Genomic DNA, 26,372 nt, shown 5'->3' on the forward strand with positions numbered 1-26,372 from the left:
AGAAAAAGAATTTCAGACAGTGTTTATGCTTGTCAATTTACAACTTGATTCTCCGTAACATTCAACGAATGTTTATCCTTCATAGTAGTAAAGTGCGTCCAGATATAACCTTCTTTTTGTTTAGAAAAAAATGTCCATTTATAATTAAAGTCACAATGATTAACGCTAATTAAACACATCAATTCATCATAAGGTTTTAAATTCAATTCAAAACAAGAGCCCTTGCACCTTCTGCGACTATCTGCATATTCTGTCCATATCTACCTATACAGAAAAATCGAAGGTAGAGAGATCCCTTTCAAATGTGGGGTAGGAAAAGCACTTCAAAGAGTTGGCCAAGGTGGAGTGGCTCACAGCCTTCCTAACTCAAATCAATGTATTGTACCATAAAAAAACGATATTGATATACTAGCTATGGTTGCATGTTCTAGATTCCACATATTATTCCCCCAATTCTCTCCTTCCAATCAACAATGTTACCTTTATATTTACTTATTAATATTCTTAATAAATATCTTATCAGAAAATAAGTTCCAGTCTAGCTACCCTTAAACCTTCCACTAATTGCCTCAAACCTAATCCTTACCTTTATGAAAAAAACCAGCACTGATCTGTCTCAAATGAATAGTGGCAGGACCTCGCTTTTAGATTCTCATTGCCATTTGTTGAGTCCACCTTGCCTATAAATGGGGAGCCTCTCCCCACAAACCAACTTGTGAGTTGAAGTTTACAAGAGCAAAAGCTTCACACCTTTCCAGCACTTTTAAGTCTTTTCTACTTTCTTCCCAGAGCTTCAGAAAAAATGGTCAGTGGTCTTTGAGATCTCTTGCTGAATAGTTTTTGGTACATGCCAGCATGTAACTTCAAATGTTATATGCTTTTTTAAAAATATTGTGATTTTATTTCAGGAGGAAAAAATGAGTTGGATTGTTACTGAAGCTGTGGACTATAAAGGCTTCCCTGCAGATAGATCCAAAACTGGCGGTTGGATACCAGCAGCTCTTATTTTAGGTTTGTAGAAATAGTCTTATCTCCACCACTCCTCTGCATCTCATGTTGGTTATGATTATGGAACTTACTTTTTGGAATATGTGATACATTAGACTTAACTGAAAGGATATAACTTTCAAATCAAATAATATACACCATGCCACATCTAAAATGAAACTTTTCCTTCATCTCCTTCTTTCTGTGGGTCAGTTTTCAAGATATAGAAGCTCTGGTTGTTTTGTTTTGTTTTTATCCTTTTGGCTACAAGTTGGAGATTCACGTATAAGTTTATTGGGTGGTTCATCAATGGGAGATGGAGAAATAGATATAGGGTGTGGTGTTGGTGCATACAAAGTTCGAAGAAGTTTGCTTTCAAAGACTAACTTAAAACAATCAATTTAATTTAAATGAATCAACTATTTAAAACTTTATGTGACATAATTTTTAATTAGTCTTAACTTGACAGGATTTTATACTATTAAACAAAATAATTTCATTATTTAAATATTTAAAACATCCATTTTCTCTTTATTTTATCTTCACATTATTTTTTCTTTTTTCTTCATTTCATATCACACCATTTTCATTTGTTACATCTATCACTTTCTCTGTTTTTTTATTTTATTTCTCTTTACCCTTCCAACAAAAATGGGACTTATACTGTAAACATATTTTCCTTGTCTTTATGTATCACCCACGTTCTTTCACGTTTAATAATCACCCACAAAATCTCACTTGCTGTTTATGTGGATATATTTTGTTATCCCATTTTAATATTTACAAAAACATTTTCCCTAAGATTAAGACACTATAAGCAAAGTCATGTGAATGATATTGTTTCCAATTCCAACACGCCTCCTCGTAGCAACAGTGACTTGAAGTAGACAAGGGGTCCTAGAAATTTATGGTGTTACCATTGGTTTTATAGATTAACCTTCAGAAATACTCGAGTTTTTCTATCTCATGCTTTTTGGGGGCAATGATTGCATATGGGGAAGGAGACAAACCAAGTGGAATAAAGCCTGTGCATACTTGTGATTGAGCATAATATTCACATGTATGTTTTTTTCTTTTTATCGGCAAAAATATTCACATCTATGTCCCCTTCTGTTTGGCCTTGGAGGAAAAGAAGCATATCATTACGTATCATCTTTATGGTGTGAATGAATCCAACAATGTTCCATTCGTCTACAACTTTTCATCTTACCTTTTCACCTCACTTTTCTGAAAGTTGAGCTTACTTTATTCATTCATTTTTGGCTTTCACAACATATTAGGTTTCACTTTTCACTTACAGCCTCTAATCACGAACACAATTATTTTACTCTTAATTTTATGACACATGCGTTAATCAATTGCTTCTCTACAACCATTTTCAGTCCTTTTTTTTTGTTGCACGAAAGAATAAAAGATGAAACCAAAATTAATTGTAACTTAATAAATGATTAAGTTACATGAATTCTAACAATAGAAGTTAATTCTTTCAGGGATTGAAATCGTGGAGAGGCTCTCCACCATGGGGATTGCAGTGAACCTTGTAACATACATGATCTCAGTCATGCATCTGCCAAGCTCAACTGCAGCTAATACTGTGACTGACTTCATGGGCACATCATTTCTCCTGTGTTTGCTGGGAGGTTTTCTAGCAGATTCCTTCCTTGGCAGATACAAGACAATTGGAATCTTCGCTTCAATACAAACACTGGTTAGTTACATTAATTACTAGTGAAGTGGCTACTTCTCTCATAAAATGTCAAATCTTAATGACACATGTGCACTCATTTACATAAAGTGGAAAGTTTTTACTTTATTTTTTTTATTTTTTTTATTTTTTTTATTTTTTGATCAGCAAAGTTTTTACTTTATGCATATCTTCTTCCTAGTTTAACTTTGAGAGAACGGTGATTTCAGGGAACTGCTGCATTAGCAATCTCATCAAAATTGCCACAGCTACGTCCACCACCTTGCCATGCTAACAGTGACAGTTGCCAACAAGCGAACGGATTCCAAATGGGAATCTTATACTTGTCACTGTACCTTATTGCACTAGGAACTGGTGGCCTAAAATCTAGTGTTTCGGGATTTGGGTCTGACCAATTCGATGAGAAAGATGAGAAGGAGAAATCCCAAATGGCATATTTCTTCAACAGGTTTTTCTTCTTCATTAGTTTTGGAACTCTGGCAGCCGTCACAGTACTCGTCTACTTGCAAGATGAAGTGAGTCGCAGTTTGGGGTATGGAATATGTTCTGTTTCTATGATCATAGCCATTATCGTGTTCTTATCAGGAACTAAAAGATACAGATACAAAAAGAGTTTTGGAAGCCCCATTGTCCACATTTGGCAAGTTATTGTTGCATCAATAAAGAAAAGGAAGATGCAACTCCCATACAATGTTGGTTCTTTGTATGAAGACACTCCTGAAGCTTCAAGAATAGAGCACACCGACCAGTTCCGGTAATTAAGCTTATCATCTTTGCCTACCCTTGTGGGAGCTAGCGAATCTTTATACGTTTTTAATTAAATTGTGACGTCTTAAAAATTTCCTCATACTCTTTTTGATGTTTTTAATTATGTAGTTTCTTGGAGAAAGCAGCCATTGTGACAGAAGGTGACTTTGAGACAAATTTATCTGGTTCTGCACCAAACCCATGGAAATTATGCACACTAACAAGGGTAGAGGAGGTGAAAATGATGGTGAGACTTTTACCAGTGTGGGCCACAACCATCATATTTTGGACCACTTACGCACAGATGATAACATTTTCAGTTGAGCAAGCCTCCACCATGGAAAGAAATATGGGGAGTTTCCAAATCCCTGCAGGCTCTCTCACAGTATTTTTTGTGGCTGCAATACTAATCAGTCTAGCTGTTTATGACCGACTCGTCATGCCCCTTTGGAAAAAGTGGAAAGGCAAACCAGGTATACACATTATTAGATTTAGTTACTTTTTGAATCCATGGCCATGCCAAAAGTAAACCTACTTCCTCAGATTACATAATTATTGACATTATTTAATATGAAATTCCTTTTTCATGTTAATCATGATATTATTACATATATTGCACTAGCAGAAAGCTGCATGTGAAGGGAAGCCCATATACATATATAACATGCATGTTAGTGTCCATGTCTTGCAAAATTTAATGCCTATATAGTATAAAGTGAACTGAATACCACTTTTCTTCTACATATCAATTACAACTGCATAAATTATTATTTTATTTTACTATTATTTTTGTCAATAAGAATTGTGAAATGGATGTAAATAAAGAAATGGTGTGTGAGAGAATATTTTTGCTAGAAATTATTAACGAAAATATTGTTTTATTCCATTTGTACCAGGTTTCACTGACCTACAAAGGATTGCGATTGGACTTGTATTTTCCATTTTCGGAATGGCGGTTGCTTCTCTGTGCGAGAGGAAACGGTTATCCGTGGCAAAAAGTGTAACTGGGAACAATGCAACACTGCCTATAAGCGTTTTCCTTCTGATCCCACAGTTCTTCTTGGTGGGTACTGGTGAAGCATTCATATACACGGGCCAGCTTGATTTCTTCATAACACGGTCCCCAAAAGGAATGAAAACCATGAGCACGGGTCTCTTTCTCACAACTTTGTCTCTTGGTTTCTTCGTCAGTAGTTTCCTTGTCTCAGTTGTGAAGAAAGTTACTGGGACAAGAGATGGTCAGGGGTGGCTAGCAGACAACATAAACCAGGGCAGGCTTGACTTGTTCTATGGGTTGCTCACCATACTTAGCTTTGTTAATTTTGTAGCTTTTCTAGTTTGTGCGGTTTGGTTCAAGCCTAAGAAACCTAAACAACCAGCTATGCAAATGGGAGCAATCAATGGGTCCACAGCTGAGGAAAAGTGCTGAATACTAAGCTTTTAGGATTTTGTATTATAGACAATGCTGTTATCATGGTTTTGTGGAATTGTAGATAGGCTGTTATATGCATGCATCCGAAGAATGGGTTAACTTTAGTTTTTTTTTTCGTGACACTATAGAAATAATGTTTGGGTTGGGTTCTATCATAAGCATGTAACATATTTTCTGGTCTTTCAACTCTTGTTTAACCTTTTCTCAATCAGGCTTGGTTTTCGATCGTAATATAATTGGTTGTCCTTTCTTTTGCTATATATAATTCAGTTGAAATTAGGAATGTGTAAAAAAATCCGGTGTTATCATAATTGGTATATGGGGATTGGAAGGTTTTATTAACCACACTGCTTGATAAGCAGTTTAAAAAAATATATAAATAGAAATTGAAACAAGTTTCTATATATCTTTACCTATTAAAGATTTTTCAAAAAATAAAATTAAACATAAAAAAAAAGTGAGAACAAAAACCACACTTATTAGTTAAGGATTTTTATTTTGTTAATATTTATTTCACATATTTATTCAGATATTTTAGTATTCTTTTGATCACAAAATAATTGATCTTTTAAATTTTGAAATTCTAATTAACATTTTTTAATATATTCTTTTTTAATATTCATTATTAGCAGTGTAAACATCAAAGATCAAATACATTAAGGATATCTTAATATAAATCTATTGATGGTTTTCTTTCATTCTATCTATTAATTTGCGAGCATTAACATCTAAGAGGTGATAGATGTTCTACAAATTGAATTCTCAATTATGCTTGTTTGCAGTTTTATATGATATGTATATAGGAAAATTATTATGTTCATGAAATATAACAATTTAAATTTTTGTGGAGAAAAAATTAAATATATAACTTGTGTATGATCACAAAATTACCATTTAAATAATAAAGTATATATGGATTAAATATATAATAATATGTCTAATTAATTGTGTGAAAAAAATATTTTATAGAAGTAAAATATATTTCAATAATAATCGCTTATTAACTTGAAAATAACTGTATTAATTGACGGAAACCAAAATTAAAAAATTATAATGTAAGGCCATGTTTGACTCACTTTTCAGTTTTTTTTTTTTATGAAAAAAGTGACTTTTAAAATTGTTTTAGTCGCCAGATATTTTCTCAAATGAATCTACCAACTTTTGAGGGGCAAAAACTATTTATTATGGTCCCTTGTTTTCTAACACTCAATGCTGCACTGAACCTAGTTAATTAAGTTCAGCAGTGACATCTAGAACCATCTTACTTTTATATTATAATATAAAGTACTAATATATATTATTAAAATAGGTTGCAAAGTGAAGTGATTATTTTGTTTTATATCAAACCATATTTTTTGCTTATAAAATTTAAGTGATCACCGAGTTGAGGATCCTGATTTGTTGGAGATTCCAAGTAGATTATAAAAATATTTTATGATAGATAAATGAGTTAAAATCTCATATTATAATTTGAAGATTGAATTGGATTAACACTCATAACTAATACTTATATATAATAACGTATCTAATATTTCTGAATCCTACATGTATATTCGATTATGCTTTTTCAATGGTTTTTAATAAGAAAGAAAATTAACAAGAGAAATTCAATCTTAAAGTAAGAGCAACAGCTAAAGAAGACTGCCATAGTTGAGCTGAACATTCACACCATGGAACTAAAGTCTTTGAAGAAGATCCTTTCTTTTTTTGTCAATGATGACACCTTTTGGAACAATGGGAGGTTCATAATAAATTTAACTCTTACTGGAATTTCAAATTTCAATAATATAAGTTGAAAAATATAGGGACAGCATTTCTTTGCCAGCTTACAAACTCAACTCAATGTTTCACGAATTAAAAGTTTATTTTTTGAAAATATGAATGTGAAATATAATATATTTTTGTTATCAGTTTTCTAAAATTATTCTTTTAGCTTTCTTATTTTTAAAATGAAAGTAACATCATGTTTAGTACACGTTTATTCTCATACTAAAAGATAGAAATGTTACATTCGCTTTATAAGAAACCATTTTTTTAGTTCTGTTATAACTTTTATTTTAATTTTAGCTTTAGTTTTTATTTATAATATTAAAATTCAAAAGTCATTTTAGGGATATCACAATTTAAGTAAGCAAATTTTAGATATGTCAAAAAGTATTATTCTAATTTTAATATTCTTAATAATGTGTGATTTCTAAAAGTACAACATCATACTTTTGAAAATGAAATTTTCTGAGATTTGTCTTCTTATGAAGGAGCTCTCTGTTCTGAAGAATGATGACAGAGAAGCATCATTCTTTGAGGGAAGAATACTTATGTTTTACCTGTTTAACAGTCCAATTCAAAATATTCAAATTCCAACTCCATTAATTGGATTGCTTTAACACACCCTCACCCTCTTGAAGCATTGGCTTAACTAGGGAAGCTTTTCACATTTTAATAAATAAAAAAATACACATAAATACCTCAAAAAAAGTTACTATATCAGTTTTTTTTAATGGTAGTACTTTTTAAAAATTGTTTTATATTTAACTTTTATTTTCAAATTAAAAATAATATTAACTATTTTTTTTTATGTATCGTTTTTGTTAACATATGAGTTTTTGTCTATTATTCTCATATTTTTTATTTTTTTTATTTTTTTTTTTTTAATAATTGTTTTTTATGTGATGAGAGATGATTATTGTTACTTGAGGTGTCAAATTGCATAGTGATGCTTAACATAAAAGTTTTTTTTTTTAAAAAAGAAACACTTACCTTTTACATAATTTTTAATTAATTTATATGTATATCTTTTTATTGTGATGTAAAAACTAAAATAATAAAATATTTTTTTATAAATGTTTATTAAAATAAAAGGTTTATTCTATTTCAGTAAAATAGAATTCTAATAAAATAAAGAATAAAATAGATACTTATTTATATTTTTTTATCTATTTAAATTTTATTTTTAATAAACCCCAGGTTTTAAAAAAATTAAAAAATTATTATTTATTACAAATAAATAAGAAACATATATATATGAAAAATATTAAAATAGAATAAAAAACAAATTTAAATTTTCTACTGTAAATATAAAAGTATAAACAAACATAAATCATTCGTAAATAATAACACTACATTAGAGTTATAAATTGATCATTTTTTTATCAGAACAACCAATTTTCAACAATTAAAAATTCTTAATATAATATAAATAAAATAATAAATAAAAATATTCAATTATATGAACCACAAAATTAATTATCCAAAACATGATATAATTAAAAAAATCAATTACCAACTGCATATCAACATGCATTACCCACCTCGGATGGCACCCATGGTTGGCTCTTGCAGATTTGTCATTTGTGGTGTTGCTTCCTTTCTATCCTCATCTCAATGATTCTCCTCCAAATATTCCCCACCATTAATTTAAAAAGAGAATGTTATATTTCTTTTTTTGTAATGACAATAAATGCACACTAATAATATTTAAAAAGAATTGGAAGTATAATAAAATTTGAAATAGTTAGTAAACAAAATCCATTAAATATATTGATTTTATCCATGTAAAATTATTAGCTAAAAAGTATAAATTGTATGAGTTCAGGCTCGTCCATAGATATGTAAATAAAAAAAATTGTACAGTATTTTTTTTATCTAGTAATTATTTTTAGACATAATTTTGTTTAACGTCCTTCCTGATTCTTTGCTATATAAGTATAATTTATTTGTAGAGGTGTTAGTCAAGTCCCATTCATTTCTACTCTATTGGTACTCATTGCCTGAAAATGTCATTCAATAATACTTCTTTTATGGAAAATAATATGATTTTTAAGAAAAAGTAATTTTTTGTAATAATAAAGAAAAACAGAAAAAAGCAAAAAATTAGTACTATATATAGTGTGTTATTTGTGAGTTAAAGGGTGAGAGCTATAAGATATAAAATGAAAAAAATTATTACTTTTTTAAACAATAATAAAAATTGTTATTTTTATTTTCATAACTTATCTTTTTGTAAAAAAAATATGATTGTTACTTGAGCTAACATAAAAGTTTTTATTTAAAAAATAACAAAATGAATATTAACTATGTAACCAAAGAGAAAAACTTCGGACTATTTTTTATTAAAAGTAGGAGAACTAGTTATAATTATTCCTTTGTAATGATAAAAAATATCAACATATTAATTGAAATTTGAGGTTATTCACCAACATGCTAATATAAAAATTTATTGAAGCAATAATTTACGGTATTTAATAAATCTCTTGCTAGTATTTCTTACAGTGTATTTTTTATCAAGGGAGTTTATTGAGATTAAAAGGAGTGTGTATCATATTATACGCACCCAAATCCTTTGAGTTTATTACCATGTTTGAATATTCTTTTTCAGCACATTATATCTTATGTACTCTAGCTCTTCAAGATCCATTTTTAATATATATTATAACACACATGAAAACATGAATTTTTAGCTTCTGATTAACTCATTTTTCTCACTCCTAAACAAATACAATCGAGTTCACCTTCAACCCTCCTTCTATTAGTAACTTTACTTCTTGAATATAAATAGTTTGTCATTCATTAATATTATCCTTATATGTTTTTTAAAATAATCATTAGATAGAAATTATAATTTTAAAGATCAAAATTATTAGTTATTATTTGATTAAATTAAAAATTATTTTATAAATTAAAAAAAATTATTGATATCTAAAGTAGTTTTTATTATTAATAAAAATTTATAAAATGGTTTTAAGTGATATCCATTAGCTACTATTAAATATTTTATATTTTAAATTAGTTTAGCTACTATTAAATATTTTATATTTTAAATTAGTTTCTATTAATTTTTTTATAAACTAATTTATAATCTAAAATATTAGTCGTTAAAACTTAAAAAATTAATTTTAATTACTATTTAATGATTATTTTTAATGATTATAAGATATTTAAAAGTAAAATACAAGAAGAAATAAATAATTTAAATATTAGAAAACAAAAAGTAACAATCACATTAGCATAATAGACAACAAATCAAACAATACAATTCTTAGGATGAAAATAAAAAATAACTTTTAATACCAATCTAACAAATATTCAAAAAGTGATAATATCCTTAGAACTTAAATAAAGTTGTTATAGGAAAATGAGCAATAAATGTATTATATAAGAATAATTTAAAAATTATTTGTCAATAATAAAAATTAAATTAAATACTAATAATTTTTTTTAGAATAATATTTAATTTAATTAATATAATTATTAATTATTTTTTATCTAAAATTGAATTTTATTTAATAATTTTCTAACACTGTATATTTTTTATTTATCATATATCATTTCATCAATTATATTTATATAATTTTATTTTCTCCTGGAACTTCTTAATGAAATTTATTGATGACTATATAAATCAGTTATTAAAAAAATTAATTTAGATATCAATATTTTTCAATTTTTAAAATAGTATCTAATTTTTTTTTCTAGCTTTTGTTATTGATTCTTTAGTTAATGTTCTTTCCCTAAAAATATTAGAGTTTAAGTGGTTAGATAGAAGTGTAGGATATGCGCCAAGATTCTCAAACCACCAATTCTGTTATTGGACTTTTCCATACATGCACACACTAAGTAACATGGAATATACCAAACTATTGAGAAGAATATATAGGAAACAAATATGAGAAGAAAGCTGATTTATAAATCACTGATTATTAACTTAAGTCTAATCTCCTTCAACAAAAACAAAAAGACTGTTATTGCTTATCAGATCCCTTATCTGGTATCTTTTTTTTTTCCTTTTCGTCATGTCAACAGTGAAATGAATATGGAAGCACTAGTTGTAACAGCCACATTTTACACTATTATGATTGGCCCTGCCAATCTCAACTTGAATCTAATTGAAGGATAAGAGGAATGTTAATGTTCTACAAAAAAATGGCATCTAAAAGTTTAGGTTGAATATTTAAAGCCTAAAATATATAGGATTTGACATTTGCGGAGCGTATGTAGATGAAATTCGAAATGAATGGAGTTGTGTATTAATTATGGAGTATAATTGTCCAAAATTGAATAGAAAAGAGCATATTTTTAGGGGTTAGAATTTAAAACATTCTTAACCCCAGAAATGGACTAAACATAGGATGGTGCAAGTCTTTTACTACATTTGCATTATTGGATGAACATTCATTCCCAGCCATTGCTTTGGCATCTCCCCATTCTAGGGAGAGAACCCTCCTTTCTACGACTACACCCTACTCAAATATGGCTTCCTATACCTATAATATGTATCTAATATATATATATATATATATATATATATATATATATATATATATATTAAGAAATTATTTTTAGTAAGTGCATAAATTAGTTTTAGTTTATAGATTATTTTTTCTTGATGGTGTTTTTGAAGAAATTTACTTAAACATGTCATATATTAAAACAGATTTTTTTTTTTTAAATCACAATTGAACATTACAGTTAAGCTTTTCCAGCCATTGATCAATTTATCTTTATATTGGTTATTGCTAATGAAAATTTAACTGGTTTCTTTTTAATAATATTGATTATTGTTAATGAAAATTAGCTAGTTTCTTTCGAATATTGGTTTATTTAAAGAAATGGACCAATTATGAACGATTTTGATGTGAATTGATATGCCTTTATCGATATTGTCAATGTTGCCATCAATCTATCAATTATAAAATAAAGTATAGTTAAATGCAATATTTTTTTTCCTAAGGTGAACATTTATCATTTAGTAGTACACGAATTGAATATAAATTATCATAATAGGTCAATATTCGAACCTACCATTAATTCAAACTCAAATGTAAACATATTTAATTTAATTTCCAAATTAATTTGTACAGGTTTAACCGTATCAAATCATTTTCAAAATAGTTTTGTAATTTTATCTTATAAACACCCACATTATCATAATATTTTTGTTGGATTATTGGTAAAATATTTTTTTAAGATAAAAAAATTGCTTTTATAAATAAAGAATTTATTGAAGATCATTAGTCCTATTTTTATACCACATACAAGCTTATTTGAGTTGAAAAGTCTTGTAAAATTCAAGTTTTAATCATATGACCCTGTAACTCCACAACTACAAGTAAGATGTTCTAGTTCACGCCTACTAATTCAACCATTTAATTCTACAAATTTTTTGAAACAAAATTAAACTTTTGATATTATTAACTAAAATCATCTAATTTAGCTAGTTTTTTTTAACTTGATGAATTAATTGTATTTTTAGATAAAATAACAAAAATAAGTATCATAGATTCTATAAAATCTACATGGAAGTTGTAGATGTATCAACACACTTGAGTTTTACTAAAAAAATTACATTTTTCTAGGTAAGTACCATAAATATTATTTATTTTTATTATTATTTATTACTTTTATTAATAATTCATCAAATTCAGGTTCATACTTAAAATCTATAACCTTATAGAAAGAGAAATTTTAAAATCATACGATAATTTTATTATTATCATCATCACTATTATTTTTATTAATAATGATATATATATATATATATAATATAATATGAGATATAAATATTTTATGTAAAAAGTTATTTATTATTTATAATAAAAATTTAAATAATTGGTAGTTAAAATGTTGATAGCTAATTAGATATTAATTTAAAAACTATTTAATAGAAACTAATTTAAAAATCAATAATTTTTTTTCTCTAACTTAATCAATATAACAACTAATTATTTTTTATTTCTAAAATTTGTTTTTTTTTTCCGTAACACCCTCCGCAATTTTTTTTAAAAGGTTAGTTATAGATATTGGCTTATTCAATTTTTATGGTCTCCACAAGGTGTACTTTTTGGCTTTTGTAAAATTTTAATAGTTTAATAAAATGAAACAATTTTATCGTACCGTTAATATATTATTTCATTGCTAACAGAAAATGTTAATATAACTGTTAATAACATATATTAAAATTAATTTCCAAACCTACTTTATAAATAAGTAATTGAGACTGTTATTTCTTATAAATATGTAGTGCTTTTTTAAAAACAATTAAATGATATTAATATTGAATAGAATTAACTTCATTTTATAAAACTGGAACATTAAAATTATAATTAAAGTTTTATTGGAATCAAAATACCTAACAGTCAATATTTTTATGTTGAACATAGTTTTGATCACACAAATCAGACTGTTTCTTCCTGCAACTTCATATCTTCTTCTCTCACCTCCATAAATTTTTGAATTTTCAAAAATGCCCCTTTATAATATTCTGGATTATATAATTCAGAAGATATTTTTCAAATTTGTAATTAGCTTCCGGATTACATAATCCGGAAACCTTTTTTCAGATGCATGATTTTTTTTGGATTACATAATCCGAAAGTCTTTTTTAGCTTCTGAATTATGTAATCCAGAAGTCTTTTTTCAAATGAGTTTCCGGATAACATAATCCGAAAAATATTCTATGAGGGTGACACAAAAAGGATAAAAATGTATTTTCATGTTGTGTATGGAGGTGACAGAAAAAGATATGGAGGTGCAGGAAAAAACAGTCCACAAATCATCTCATTCGATCATGGACAGTTAAGGGTCCATTAACCAATTTCGTGTCTAGTTATTCAAGCAACCAGATTTGTGTAATTAAAATGTCAACTAGAATTAAACGTCTTTTAAAATAATTTTCAACATCTAAAATTTTAAATTAAATAAGTAATAATTAATGCATTTTTGTTTTAACAGTAACCACTTTGATTTTTATTAAGTAAAAACTTGAGTTCGATTTTAGTAAATAAATAAACACAGTTAACTCACATTATATTACGGTTTCTAAAAATAGTAATATAATAAATTATCTGGTGATCATAGTTCAAAATTTTGCCAATCTAAAATAACCTAACTAGGTATAATGGAGTTAAGGCAGTTTCTTCCTGCACCCCCACATTTTTCTTCTTGCACCCCCACACTCTTATGAAAAGACTACATCGCCCTTATTAGTTTTTAAAATTCAAAAATATTCTTAATCTAAAAAAACCCTAAATAGGTGCAGGCAATGATGCTCTCTTGCGCAGCCGTGACTTTCATGTTCAAGCAGCAACACGCTTTCATGTTCTAGCAGCAGTGCGACACCTCCAAATCCTTCTCCTTCAATCTCACATTTTTTGTTGGTGATTTAGAGTGCTCTTGACAAAAGTAAGTAAATTTCTTTGCTTTCGGATCTGCACATCCGTTTTTTTTATGGATTTTTGTTTCCGTAAGTGTTTTCTTCCATTCCAGATTATAGAATCCGATAGAATTTCAAATCACAAAATGCGGTGAAATCTCAAATTTTTGCTTCCAGTAAAATCTTGGATTTGTGGTTCCAGAAAGATTCCAAATTTGTGGATCTGGAAAGGTTCCGAATTTGTGGATCTGGATTTATGTTTTTATGGTCATCCTTTCTTCAACGTATAAAACTTCATCAAAAGATTTTTTCTGTCTTCAAATATGATTTGCAATGAGCTTCTTTTTTTTTCTTTTAATATATTTTTTTGTCTATAGTTTATTTATATTTCTTTAGTAGAAATGATGCAATGTTTTTTTCTCTCTTTTGGTTTCAATAGAATTTTATATTTGTTGTTTTTTGTTTGTATTGGTTCAACATCTTATCCATTAGTTTGTAATTTGGTTTAACTTGAATAATGTAATTGAACAGTAATTGTGAAGACTAAGGGAGGAGGTTTGTCCACGTCCCACAACCTCTGTTAGAAGAAGACATCTTAATGAAGATGAAAAACATGAAGAACATGGATAATGACTTCTCAATATCATCATCATCCCACAAATCAACCCCATCATATAATTCTTGTTCAAATTCATCACTATTGTCTATGCTTCTACAAATAAAAAAAATGAAACAAAATCATTGCAATTAGGATCCATGAATCCATAAGTCAAAAACATTATTCCGGATCCAACAATCCATAATTCAAAAAGACCATTCCGTATAACAAAAAAAATGTCCAGATTCATAAATCCATAATGCAAGTGATGCATTCCAGATTTAGGAATCCATAACACAAAAAAAACAATTATGGATCCACCAATCCGTAATGCAATTTAGGCTTCTGGATTCAGGACTCCAAAAAACAACAATTTATGATCTTTTACCTTCTGGAACACCCCCTCATCCAGAAAACACAATTTAATTAATTCCGCATTCATGAATCCAGAATATATTACTGGATCCCGATATCCGGTAACCCCTTTTGAAATTATAGGTCAAGGTTAATGTTGGAATATTTAAAATTGTGGAGATGCAGGTAGAAAAACGTGGGGGTGCAGGAAGAAGAAGCCTGGAGTTAACCTTGATAGGAAGGTGAGGAACCCAATTGTAAGCCCAATTGAAAAGAAATCTGACTAAGTTAGGATGTTTTGTTCCTGCACCTCCATATTTCTTTCTGCATTTATATATTTTTAGTGAAAAGTCATATATTTTTAAGGAAATTAAAATTAAGTGTAAATCCCTACACCTTCCATATTTTTTATAGAAATTAAGGAAAATGGCTTTTGAATTGTAAAATTTAAAAATTAACTTTATATTATAAATTTTATAATTCAAAAATCATTTTATATTTCGAATTTTATAATTTAAAAAATAAAAAAATAAAAACAAACACGTTAACTTATCTCCCCCACCACAAACTACTAGCATGAACCACCACAACCACCAATAACCATGAATCACTGCAACTATTATGAAACCACCAAATACTACAACCTTCACCTAAAACAGCACCACCAAACACCACTTCACCACTAACCTCAGTCACCTACAACAAACCTAAAAATATTTGCAGAAAGATATTTTTGAAATTACAACAATTATGGGGTGCAGGAAAAAAAAAATATGGAAGTGTGGGAAGAAAACATCCTAAGTTCGATGCGGTTCTCATGGCCCAAAAATCAGAAACAGTAGTTACCAGAGTTCTTCTTTGACATTTATATAGCTATTTCTCATTTATTTTTATTACCTATTCCTCAGCTTACTAAAATTTTACTTAATTAGTAACTCTTACACGTGAACATGAGTTTAATTTCGTATAATTTAAACCTGGTGATATGAAATAATTTTGTATAAACTAGATTTTAAACTAGTGATGTGAAATAATTTAAAAAGGTACACATTTAATAGTATAAGTATGTTTTTTGTTTGCTACAAAAATAGTTTGACCAAATATAATACATCTCATTCCTTCTGTTAATTAGTTTTTATCATTTTCATGAAATAACTACTAATTATATGAGATTTTATTTAAAATATTTAAATCTAATTTGAATCGGACTAACAACATGCTAGCCATTTTTAATTATTTAAAAAAATCATAAACCTGAAAAATTATCACGAGAATATTATTTAAGAATTAAAAAATATTAAGATATAAAGAAAACAAATTTAATTCACTTAATAAAATATTATAATATCAATTATATCAATTATATATATATTTATCTTGAAATATTAATATTTAAATTGTCTTGTTATTAACTTGTTTTTCAATAAATAGTCGACACAACTCATGAGTGATTATTTATTTCAATGAAAAGTACATGATTATTGAAAGTCTAAAGAAACACATTCACTTTAATTAAAAGTCAAGACATAATCAACATCTTAAATGACTTCGACTTAATTGAAAATCAAGACATACATCTTAAATGACAATTGTAATTAAGGTCATGCACTGAAAAATCCAAAAAAATTCACTCATACGAAATGTTAATTAAATCTTGAATTTAGTTCAACTACAACGGAATAAATGATATCATGAAAAACTCTTGTAATCATGTTATTTTAGATAAGAATTACTAGACAAAAAATGAATTTGATGGAACGTCTACAATTTGTATCCTTAGAAATTGTTACTCGGAGCTTGATTTTAGTTATGAAAAGCTCTCGTGACTTTGGATGAAAATTATTAGGCACAAAAGTATCGATCACCCACTAAACAATGACTAGAAAGAATCACATCTTAAATTGTGTATTTTAAACAACGATTTAATAGAATTACATTCGACTAACGACTCAATGATTACATGAAACCACGTCTTTGAAAATGTAATACAACTAGCAATTCAATGATTAGATGAATCCACATATTTGAATGAGTATTTCGACCAACAATAAGGTCGTTATGATACCAAACATACATTATAAACAAATATAACACATTTTATATACAATGTGATTCAATTTGATTATGCAAGTTAACAATTTTCATAATTTGAAAAGTATTTCAAAATACAAATGTTCAAATAGATGCAAATAATAACAAGAAAATAAAGGATAATGAAAAGAATTGTTAGCAAGGAGTAGTGGAGAGGGATATGTTTCTTCCATATTTATAGGGCATTACCCTCAACCATTTCTGAGTCACATTGTTTCGAACAATAAGCGTTTTTGGTGGTTGTGTCTCCCCAACATGTTATTATAATATTTTTTTAGGGAGTTAAATCTTGATATGAATAAATGTTTAAACGCTCAGAACTCAAGGACCTTGTATCTTCTCACAAGATCATATTCAATTTGATTGAACACTTAACATCTTTACACTATGCTTAAGACTTAGGAGTTGTGTAGGAGGTCAGGTCTCAAATCAAATTGAGTGTTTAACATCTTCACACTACGTGTTTGAAGATAACAAATTTTGTACCCTCTCGAGGTCAGATTTCAATTTCCCATACACATAACTTGTGTGTCATCGAGGGGATCAAATTGTAACATATCTATATACTATTAACAAATTATAGGAGTTGAACCAATATGAACTATTATGATATTCATTGTTATTACTTTAACATTTGAAAATCCTTGTCCGAATGTACCCCACTTGAGCAGAGTTGTATCTGAACTGCACATATCTCTTCAACTGGGGAGAGTTGTATATCAACTACATGTATCACCATTAGAATGACAACAGATCGGAACGGGTACATGTAGTACCTACCCGTTACATGTCCCACATTAGAAAATATGTCTTATTACCAATTGTATATTCATGAAAAAATATTTGTAGAATTTTTTATTCCTGTGTGTATCCATAGATATTCACAATTTTTTTTAAAAAAAATTATTTAAAAACAAGTATTTAAAATATAAACTCAGATAAAAAAATTAATTTTAAAATATTATTCAAATAAAATTGCACATTAAAATATTAATACATACATTTTTTTTCTAAAAAAAAAATTTAAATAAGCTACACAGAGTATACGTTTTAAAAACTTAATATTAGTATAATTTTGTTTGCCATGTAGTTTTTTCTTCATGTTATTTTGAGCTTTCATTTGAATAAATATATAATAGGAGCTACATATCACATCGACAATTTGAAAATAGGCTTTTCTTATTGATGACATGCTTAAATGTGACTTCTAGATTACCTACTCCAAGATCTATCAGAACAAGTTTTTCTATACCAAGCTTTTCAAAATCATTTTTTTAAATAAACTTTTCAAATATGTTTTTCAAGACAAGTTTTACAAAACAAACTTTATTCCAAAACAAGCTTTCTTAAGATGTTCCAGAAACACTACATAATCATTCATTTTTTTCCTTTATAGATTTCTAGATTGAACAATCCAAAAACATTACTAATTGAACAATCTGAAATTTTTTCGGAATAGGGTATTTAGAAGGGAAAAACTACTAAATTGTATAATCTCTACCAAACCCAATGTTTTACTCTCTCTCTTTCTTTGTTCCACTCTTATCAGTGTATGCCTGATAATGTCAACATCGTCATCACGAGACTCAACAGCAAGGTTGCCTTCGTCAACAAACTCGATGATAATGAGTTTGACCACATGCTTGCCGAAATCCTAAAGGACAACAAGCTCTACACCGCCAGAATCACCTTCGACCAGGTGCTCACACCTTGGCAACGAGGTGTTGCGACGACATGGGTACAACGGCAGATGGAACAATGAAGAAGACACGATAGTGACAATGGCTGGCAGCATGGAACAACGAAGAAGACACAATAGTGACAATGGCTGTAGTGGTGACAGCGTGGTGGAGCGAAAAAAAGATATTTTAGTCTTTTTTCCATTAAGATAGAAATGCAGGTCATGAGGGTACAAAAGCGAAAGCCTGAAGTATATCTATTTTAGAATGAAATCCATTTTAGAATGGAAGTGGGTTATTAAGTTATAGAAAAAGTTAAGGTGGAGGATTGATTTTGGGCTGATGATGACCCTACCCAGAGTTGTTATAGTATTGGTAAAAGTCCGTTCGCGCGCACACATCTAAATGTTTATTTTTCACTTTTTTGTCCAGAGAGTTCAGTTCATATAAATGCACTTGGAATACTGTTGTAGGGCACACCTCTCACCTTTATTTCTTATTTAATATTCACCAAAAACTCATAAAAGGCACAACCTTGCATCAGATTCTAAGGCCGTCTAACCACTATACTAACCTAACCCTGTTGGCATTTGTAATTGGATGATCTAATATTTTCCACCTTGCGACCAAAATATATGTAACTAATATTTGAGGGTAATTTTGACTGATTCGTTCTTATAAGCGATTGAGTACCGTCGTATATTGTCCTTTTTTTTATTCAGCAATGTTAACGAGTCTCGAAGCTCGGCACTTAAGCTTGATAAAGATGCCCCTTTAAGCAAATTGCAGAACTAACACGTACCCTCCGAAGCAACATATCAGGTTCCAAACAACAAAGCAAGAACTGGCAGCAACCACAACCAACCAAAAGGGGAACTAGAAATGCGTGAGGAAATGAATGTAATTGCAAAAGTCATACAATAATGCGTAAGTATTAATCCCACAAAAGTCTAGTAAAAGTTCGAATGAGCAAAGCAAATCCAACAAAACAGAATATCAAATACGTGATGAAGAAATCAAAGCATTAACAAGCACATAGGGTGATGTTCCAATATTAGAACGTGACGATAAGAAACTTACATAGATAGTGGTTTCTAAAAGAAACGACTGGCCATCATGCAGAAATTAGTTCTTAAACTAAAGCCGTGTATCTCAGGGGATGTAGAGTGTAGACACTAAAATTCCTCCATTATGTACAGTGGATTTTGATCTCAGAAAAATGCAATTCAGGGGAGTGCAGTTTAAACACGGGAATTATTTAATATTACAAATATACAGATACACAAATCATTCCTTTTCTCCAAAACTTAGAAGCCAGAGACAAATAGTATCACATTAAATACATTGATCTCAACAGGGCAAAATGAATGAAGCGACACAACAGCCATCAACTCGGCAATTCGACAACAAACTAGCGGAACATTCAACATGCAATTCATTCTCTAGCCATAACCACGAACCACAGAATCAGTAATATATATATGGGACAAAGACAAACACGTCAATAGCAACCCCAATACATAACTACAGTGACGAAAGAAGCATATGATAATTAAACTGGAAGAACACAATAATATAATAATGATAACGGTAATAACAATAACAATAATAATCATAATAATAATGACTCGATGATGACAATAATTACCTAATAGCAGTACATTACAGAACAAAGTCATAAAAAAAACCTGCCTCATCCAACATTATAGAAGAGTGACAAAAAATGAGACCATCAGTTGAATCAGTTCTGGTTGTCGTTCTTCCTTCCAGTCCCTTCCCCATCCTTCTGTTCCAACAACCTCCCAGCCTCTTCATCAGCCTGCTGAGCCTTCTTCTGCGCCTCCGAAGCCTTCAGGGCCTGCAACTTGCAATGATTATAGTACGCAACCCCCAAAAATGCCAATCCGTAACCAATCAAGTTAATTGGGGTCACAGTGTCCTTTATCACAGACCAAGAGAACGCAATCAAGAGCCAATCCTTAACCACCCCAGCAACATTCATAGTCAAAGCTGAGGTCTTTCCCACCAGCAAGAAAACAGCAAGGTTCAACGCAAAAGCGCAAGCAGAATTGGTCCCGAAAATCGCGAAATCCAAATGCAAGCTGGAGTTGTCCCTCAACGAAGGGTACTCCATGACAATCCACGGAACGGACAAGAACACCAAACAACAGGGAGCAATATAGTAAAGCGAGGTAATAGGGTTCAAAGAAATTCCCTTGGAATTAAGCAAAATCTGAATCAGAACCAACCTAGTGGCTTCAAACGCAACAGCCAGAAGCTGCAGCGTGACACCCCAGGAATCGAATTTGGCTTCTCCGTAAGCAGCAACTGCGACTCCAAGCGAAATAGAAACCATGTTGGCCATGGTCTCGTTCTTGAAGGCCTCTTTTTTGAACAAGACCCCAATGGAATAAACCGCGACAGGCATAAGCGCCTTGAGCATCTGAATAAACGAAACAGAGAGGTATATATAGGCGGAATTGGAAAACCAGAGGGAGAGTGAATAGAGTGCACCGATTGGAACAACGGATTTGAAGTACAGATCCCGAGACATTGAAACCGGTTCCACGAGCTTGAAGACGCGAACGAGAAGGTAGGCGAGGGAGGAGCAGAAGGCCATATGGATCATGGTGAGCGAGATCGGATAGGGCCAGTTGTACATCTTCCGATCCAGAATGTACTTGTTGTAGACGATGACGGTGAAGCTGAGGAAGATCCATATGACCACATAGGTGTAGGAAAGGACGATTTTCTTGACAACGCTATCGGAGACCGCCATTGTTTCTGGTGGCTAAAACTCAGAACCCCAACCCTAACCCTAACCTGACGGTGGTGTATTGTGATTTGTTCTGTTTTTTAAGAGAACAGAAGAGGGAGATCTGGCTCAAATTCAGGTGATCTGCATTCAATGCATTTGGATTTGGATCTCTTTTCAATCTCAAACCAGAAGGGGATTAAAAGGAAATAACTTGAACTGAATCACAAATTTCTGTATTTCACTATTATATCCTCTATCTCACACCTTCACTTTGAGTACACAGTAATTCATGGTTAAGTATAGTGGAATATAACAACGTGTCCTTTTTTAAGAACTTGGGCTATTTTATGGGTTTTCCCTGTTTCTATTTTTTATATTCAACTTATTTATACCAACAATGTCCTTCGGAGATTACTTTCAAATACAACATTTTGTTCTTTTTCTTCTAATTCAGCTGTCACTCAATTGGATTAAATCATGAAATTAAGGCTGGTCACAGTTTTGGCCCAATAATTTTGGGAGTGTAGTTAGTTGATATTAACTGTAACGTCGAATAGTAAACAAGTGGCTTGTCACGTGTTGGAGTTAAATTTGAAATTTGGACATGGAAACGTACTCCTAACTTCGTGGTGTTTGTCAAATTGTTTCACGTGGGAAAGCTGACTTTGAGGGCACTTGTGACCTCTGCAAGGATGATTAAGGTTTAAGGATTCACAAGCGTCACGTTGTTCACCCTTTGCTCAAATTGCACTCTGAATGTGTATCTCCCCCAGAAGATGCAACTTAACGTTATCTTTTGTTAAAACATGTTTTGACCACTACAAATACCTTATTTTAGGGATAACAGATTAAAGAAAACTCTCTCCCACGTTCTAACATTGCCTTTCCTTATGATGAGGTTCTCAAATTATATAAATTTTGCATCTCCTCACTGTGCCACCAGTTTTATTTTAGAATATTAGTTTTTTTAATTATTAAAGGTGTCAGAAAATAACATCAAATACATGTTATTTTTAAGATGATTAATGCTTTGATATGTTAGGATAATATGAATAACTGTCCATGAATTAGATTATATTGAATCAGATATTTGTTAATGGATTGAATATTTTAATGGTTGATTTTCCAAATTGGGTTATTTAATTTATTGCAATGTAATTATTCCTTAAGTTCATATACTTTAATTCGAGTGCTTAATTTTCCGGGTTGTAATAACTCACAATTATTAATTTTTTAATTGTGAAAGTGGTTGCAGTGAGGAAAGGTGACTTTGTTGATCTTAATCTTATAGCTACATAGACCTGTATTGAAAATAGTTTCTGTATACAACTTGCATCTTACATAAATTAACTTTTTTTTCATATTTTACTAACTACGCAATTAGATTTTTTTTAATTAAATATAATTACTAAATACATCTCAGATATAAAAAAAAATTAAATTAATCAACATTTAAATAAAAATATAATCTAAATAAAATATATTAAATATAAATTACATAACAAATTCTTTTTTATTAATAATGTTTAATTTTATCATCATGTAATTAGTTCTTTGTGTAATATATGTTTTTAATTTATATATGAGATTATATACTTATTCTACGCACGCTGAATTAGTTTAGATGACGGAGATTTTGGAACTATATTAAAAATAATAATAATTTGACATTTTCTAAAATATAATCCCTTAATAATTTATTTTAGTGATATATATTATTATTTTTAAGATACAAAAATTATGCAATACAAGATCTACAATCATAGCACACACATAATAAAGTTAATATTATGCACAACTTTGAAATTACTAGCTATTAAGATAAATATAAAATATAATCAAATAGATATTTATAAATAAGTCCCTAAAAATTTAAAGAATTCAACTTAAACTTATAACGTAATTACTTTCAAAAAGACATAATACTTCACAAAGAGAGAAATTATTTCTTTGTATCTACTTACAACTAAAATTTTCGTTTGAAATTAAGAAAACATAACTATCTTTTTTCATTAACTACTCTGTTATGCATTCAACTTCATCTATCTGAATTATCATTTAAAATCCACTACATAGTAAAACTAAATTCTCTATAAAATTTATTTAAGTTAACAATATAAATTTCAGAGTCATCTAAACAAAGATGTTAAAATAATAAAATGTTCTTTTACAGATTTATTTGGAAAAATTAACACCACTTAACAAAAATTTGAGCAACAATCAAATTTTCATCAACCACCCAATTCCTTAAAAATACTTAAAAATATTTTAATTTAGGGCGACTTTTTTACAGATCTAATAAACCAATTGAGAATATTTCTAAAAGAAATCCCTATTGAATCAAATCAGTGAGAAATTTATGATTTTTTTGGTTGATTATACATAAATTCTACAACTTAAAACTGTACCAACAAAGGATCAAAGTCATTTCAAAAAAATACAATAAATATATCAATCATACATTTAACTTATTTGTAACTAATATTTTTACAACAATTCATCTTGTATGACTTTTCTACGTGTCAAATCTAAATTCTATTTATCACAATTCAAATCAACACTTGTTATAAAATATACACATAATTTCACAATTTTATCTTAATTCATCCATTCTATATTGCAAAGTAAGATTGATCAAATTTATTTTCATCAAGTCAAAATTATTTTCATCAAGCCTACCCTAAGAAACCATACCAAATGATCTTTTTCAAGTTATCAAACTAATCTAAAAAATATCAAAATTTCCTGTTTTTTCTTTCAAAAACTATTCATATGCTTTTGACAAAAAATTTAGAATTTCTCAAAAAACAACTCCTGAACATAAAAAAACTTAATTTTAAACTATAATTATAGTTTTCCTTACCTTAATTTTTTTAGTATAAAATATATATTTCTTTACATACTTATAAAAATCAATGTACCCTAAGTAAGAAAAAATCTAAACACACAACTCAAATTATCTTAGTTTTTGTTTTGTTTCTCTCTTCTTTCAAAAATCTTGCATGAAAGCTATAAAGAGGTGAAAAAAAAGTTTACCCAAAATTAATGTTAACTTTTTGGACTATTAGTGCTTGAATCTTTTATTTTTGGAAATGTAAATTGAACCAACTAGTTTTTAAATTATTCAGACCAATTTGTATCTCTCGGTCATTTGACGGTATATTGCACATTTATCAGTGAAAAGACGGTATGGTCTCACATTGATGAGAGGGGTGTGAGGTAGTAAAGGTATGTGGTTGTCATGAGGTCTTGGTGGTGGCAAGCCACGGGGTACTTGGAAAACATTTTTGGTGTTTTATGAGAATAGAACGAATGGGAAAGGGTAGGATTGTCAGTGGGGATAACGGGTTTTGAAGGTGGTTATGCAATTGGTATGGTGAGGGTCGTGCGAAATCGATGGAAATAAGGTGAAATGAGGCAATAGAGATTGTTGAAAGGTAGTGACATGATTGATGGTAAGTTGTACGGGTGGGTGTAGATTGGATTGTAGCTTGTAAGGTTTATTTGTTGGTTACAGTGGGTGAAAGCAATACTAGGAATGGAGAAATCCGCCTTTATAGGTCCTAGGGTGTGACGCCATTCAATGCCTAAAACCACATCAGCTCCCTCAATATGTAATAAGTAAAAGGGAATGGAAAATGTAGATGTTTGAAGTGATATGCCTACGGCTGGACAAATGCCTTGACATTGGATAAATGCTCCATTGCCCACCATCACAAACAACAGAGGGCTTGGGGTTATGGTAGGTGGAGGTGGTGGGCTATACAAGGTTGAAGGATGTTGTGAGAGTTTCCTGAGTCAATAAGGACAGTAACTGGAAGATTTTGTATGAGACCAGTGAACCTGAGAGTTTGGGGGGATGATTGTTCGGTAAGGGCATGAGGTCACAAGTGGAAATGAATGGTTTCTAGAATCTCACATGATGTGATTCCAATAGCCACATAGAACAAGATTCTTGACATTTTTAGGAATCACCTTGAGCTGGAAAATATAGAGGCACTTTTCTTAGAGTTGGATCATGGTTCTAAGACAAGAACTCACCAATAACTAGTACCAAATCCCAAACTCATTTGGATGAACCAAATATTGTCAAATTGAATCAACAAAGGATTTAAAATTGAAAAGACCGAACAGAAATAAACCAATATTCAATTGAACCGAACAGAATTAAGAAACAAAACAGAATATAGGTGCTGGAAAATGGAAGAACCGAAACTAAAACAACTCAAAACACAAGGCAACATGAACAATTGAAGAAGAAGAAAGGAAGGAGAAGAGAATGCTCATGAAGATGGAAGGAGGATGGATGATCTCGCCACTAGAAGTGTGGAATGCTCCTAGATGAGAGTGTTGCCGCCACTTGAGGACTCCATGGATCCATCAAGATAAGACTAGGGAAGAAGGCTCCAAAAGCTCTCCAAAGGTCACTCAAAATTTGAGTATAGTTTTCTTAGATTAATTCCAATCTGAATTTTACAAAGAGAGCACCTCTATATATAGCCTAAGGTGCTGAAAATGCAAGCTAAAACAATTCAAATTTCCCTCCCAAAGCTAGCTAAAACCGGCGCCTATTTCAAGCCATGAGGAAGGTGTGACTCCTTCCTTCACTTTGGCACCTCCTATTCTACTTCTACACCTATCTACTAACACACCCCCCTAAAGCCTAAAAGATGCTATAACAAAAGAGGTTTCTAAAGTTTCCCTCTAAGCACCTTCAACTAAAGAAACTACAAAAAGAGAAAATAAATGTCCTCTAGCTCCCAATGCTTTGAACATGCTTCTTGTAATCCTTTGAGGTGGACTTTGACCTCCATGGGCGTCCTCCATTTGTGCCTCCACCTCTTCTTGAGCTTGATGAGTGGCCTCCATGTTC

The 26,372-nt window shown here is 29.9% G+C and overlaps 2 protein-coding genes across 2 annotated transcripts; one reads left to right on the top strand and one right to left on the bottom strand.

Moving 5' to 3' along the window:
• Positions 1-218: 218 nt before the first annotated feature.
• On the top strand, positions 219-5,129 carry LOC137807524 (Major facilitator superfamily protein). Its single transcript, XM_068608208.2, has 6 exons — positions 219-805; positions 909-1,011; positions 2,478-2,695; positions 2,902-3,446; positions 3,569-3,912; positions 4,336-5,129. The coding sequence occupies exons 1-6, from the start codon at positions 803-805 to the stop codon at positions 4,866-4,868; spliced, it is 1,746 nt and encodes a 581-aa protein (XP_068464309.1). The 5' UTR covers positions 219-802; the 3' UTR covers positions 4,869-5,129.
• Positions 5,130-20,287: 15,158 nt separating this feature from the next.
• LOC137807525 (putative sugar phosphate/phosphate translocator At4g32390) lies at positions 20,288-21,854 on the bottom strand. Its single transcript, XM_068608209.2, has one exon. The coding sequence runs from the start codon at positions 21,518-21,520 to the stop codon at positions 20,483-20,485; it is 1,038 nt and encodes a 345-aa protein (XP_068464310.1). The 5' UTR covers positions 21,521-21,854; the 3' UTR covers positions 20,288-20,482.
• Positions 21,855-26,372: the final 4,518 nt, after the last annotated feature.

This window comes from Phaseolus vulgaris, chromosome 3 (assembly GCF_051622355.1).
Source record: "Phaseolus vulgaris cultivar YP4 chromosome 3, ASM5162235v1, whole genome shotgun sequence".
NCBI lineage: Eukaryota > Viridiplantae > Streptophyta > Magnoliopsida > Fabales > Fabaceae > Phaseolus > Phaseolus vulgaris.

Excerpts from the sequence above, each read along its gene's own strand:
- LOC137807525 (XM_068608209.2), bottom strand. The coding sequence starts at position 21,520 with ATGGCGGTCTCCGATAGCGTTGTCAAGAAAATCGTCCTTTCCTACACC.
- LOC137807524 (XM_068608208.2), top strand. Across the intron at positions 2,696-2,901 it reads TCGCTTCAATACAAACACTG|GGAACTGCTGCATTAGCAAT; the intron begins GTTAGTTACATT and ends CGGTGATTTCAG. Across the intron at positions 3,447-3,568 it reads GAGCACACCGACCAGTTCCG|TTTCTTGGAGAAAGCAGCCA; the intron begins GTAATTAAGCTT and ends TTAATTATGTAG.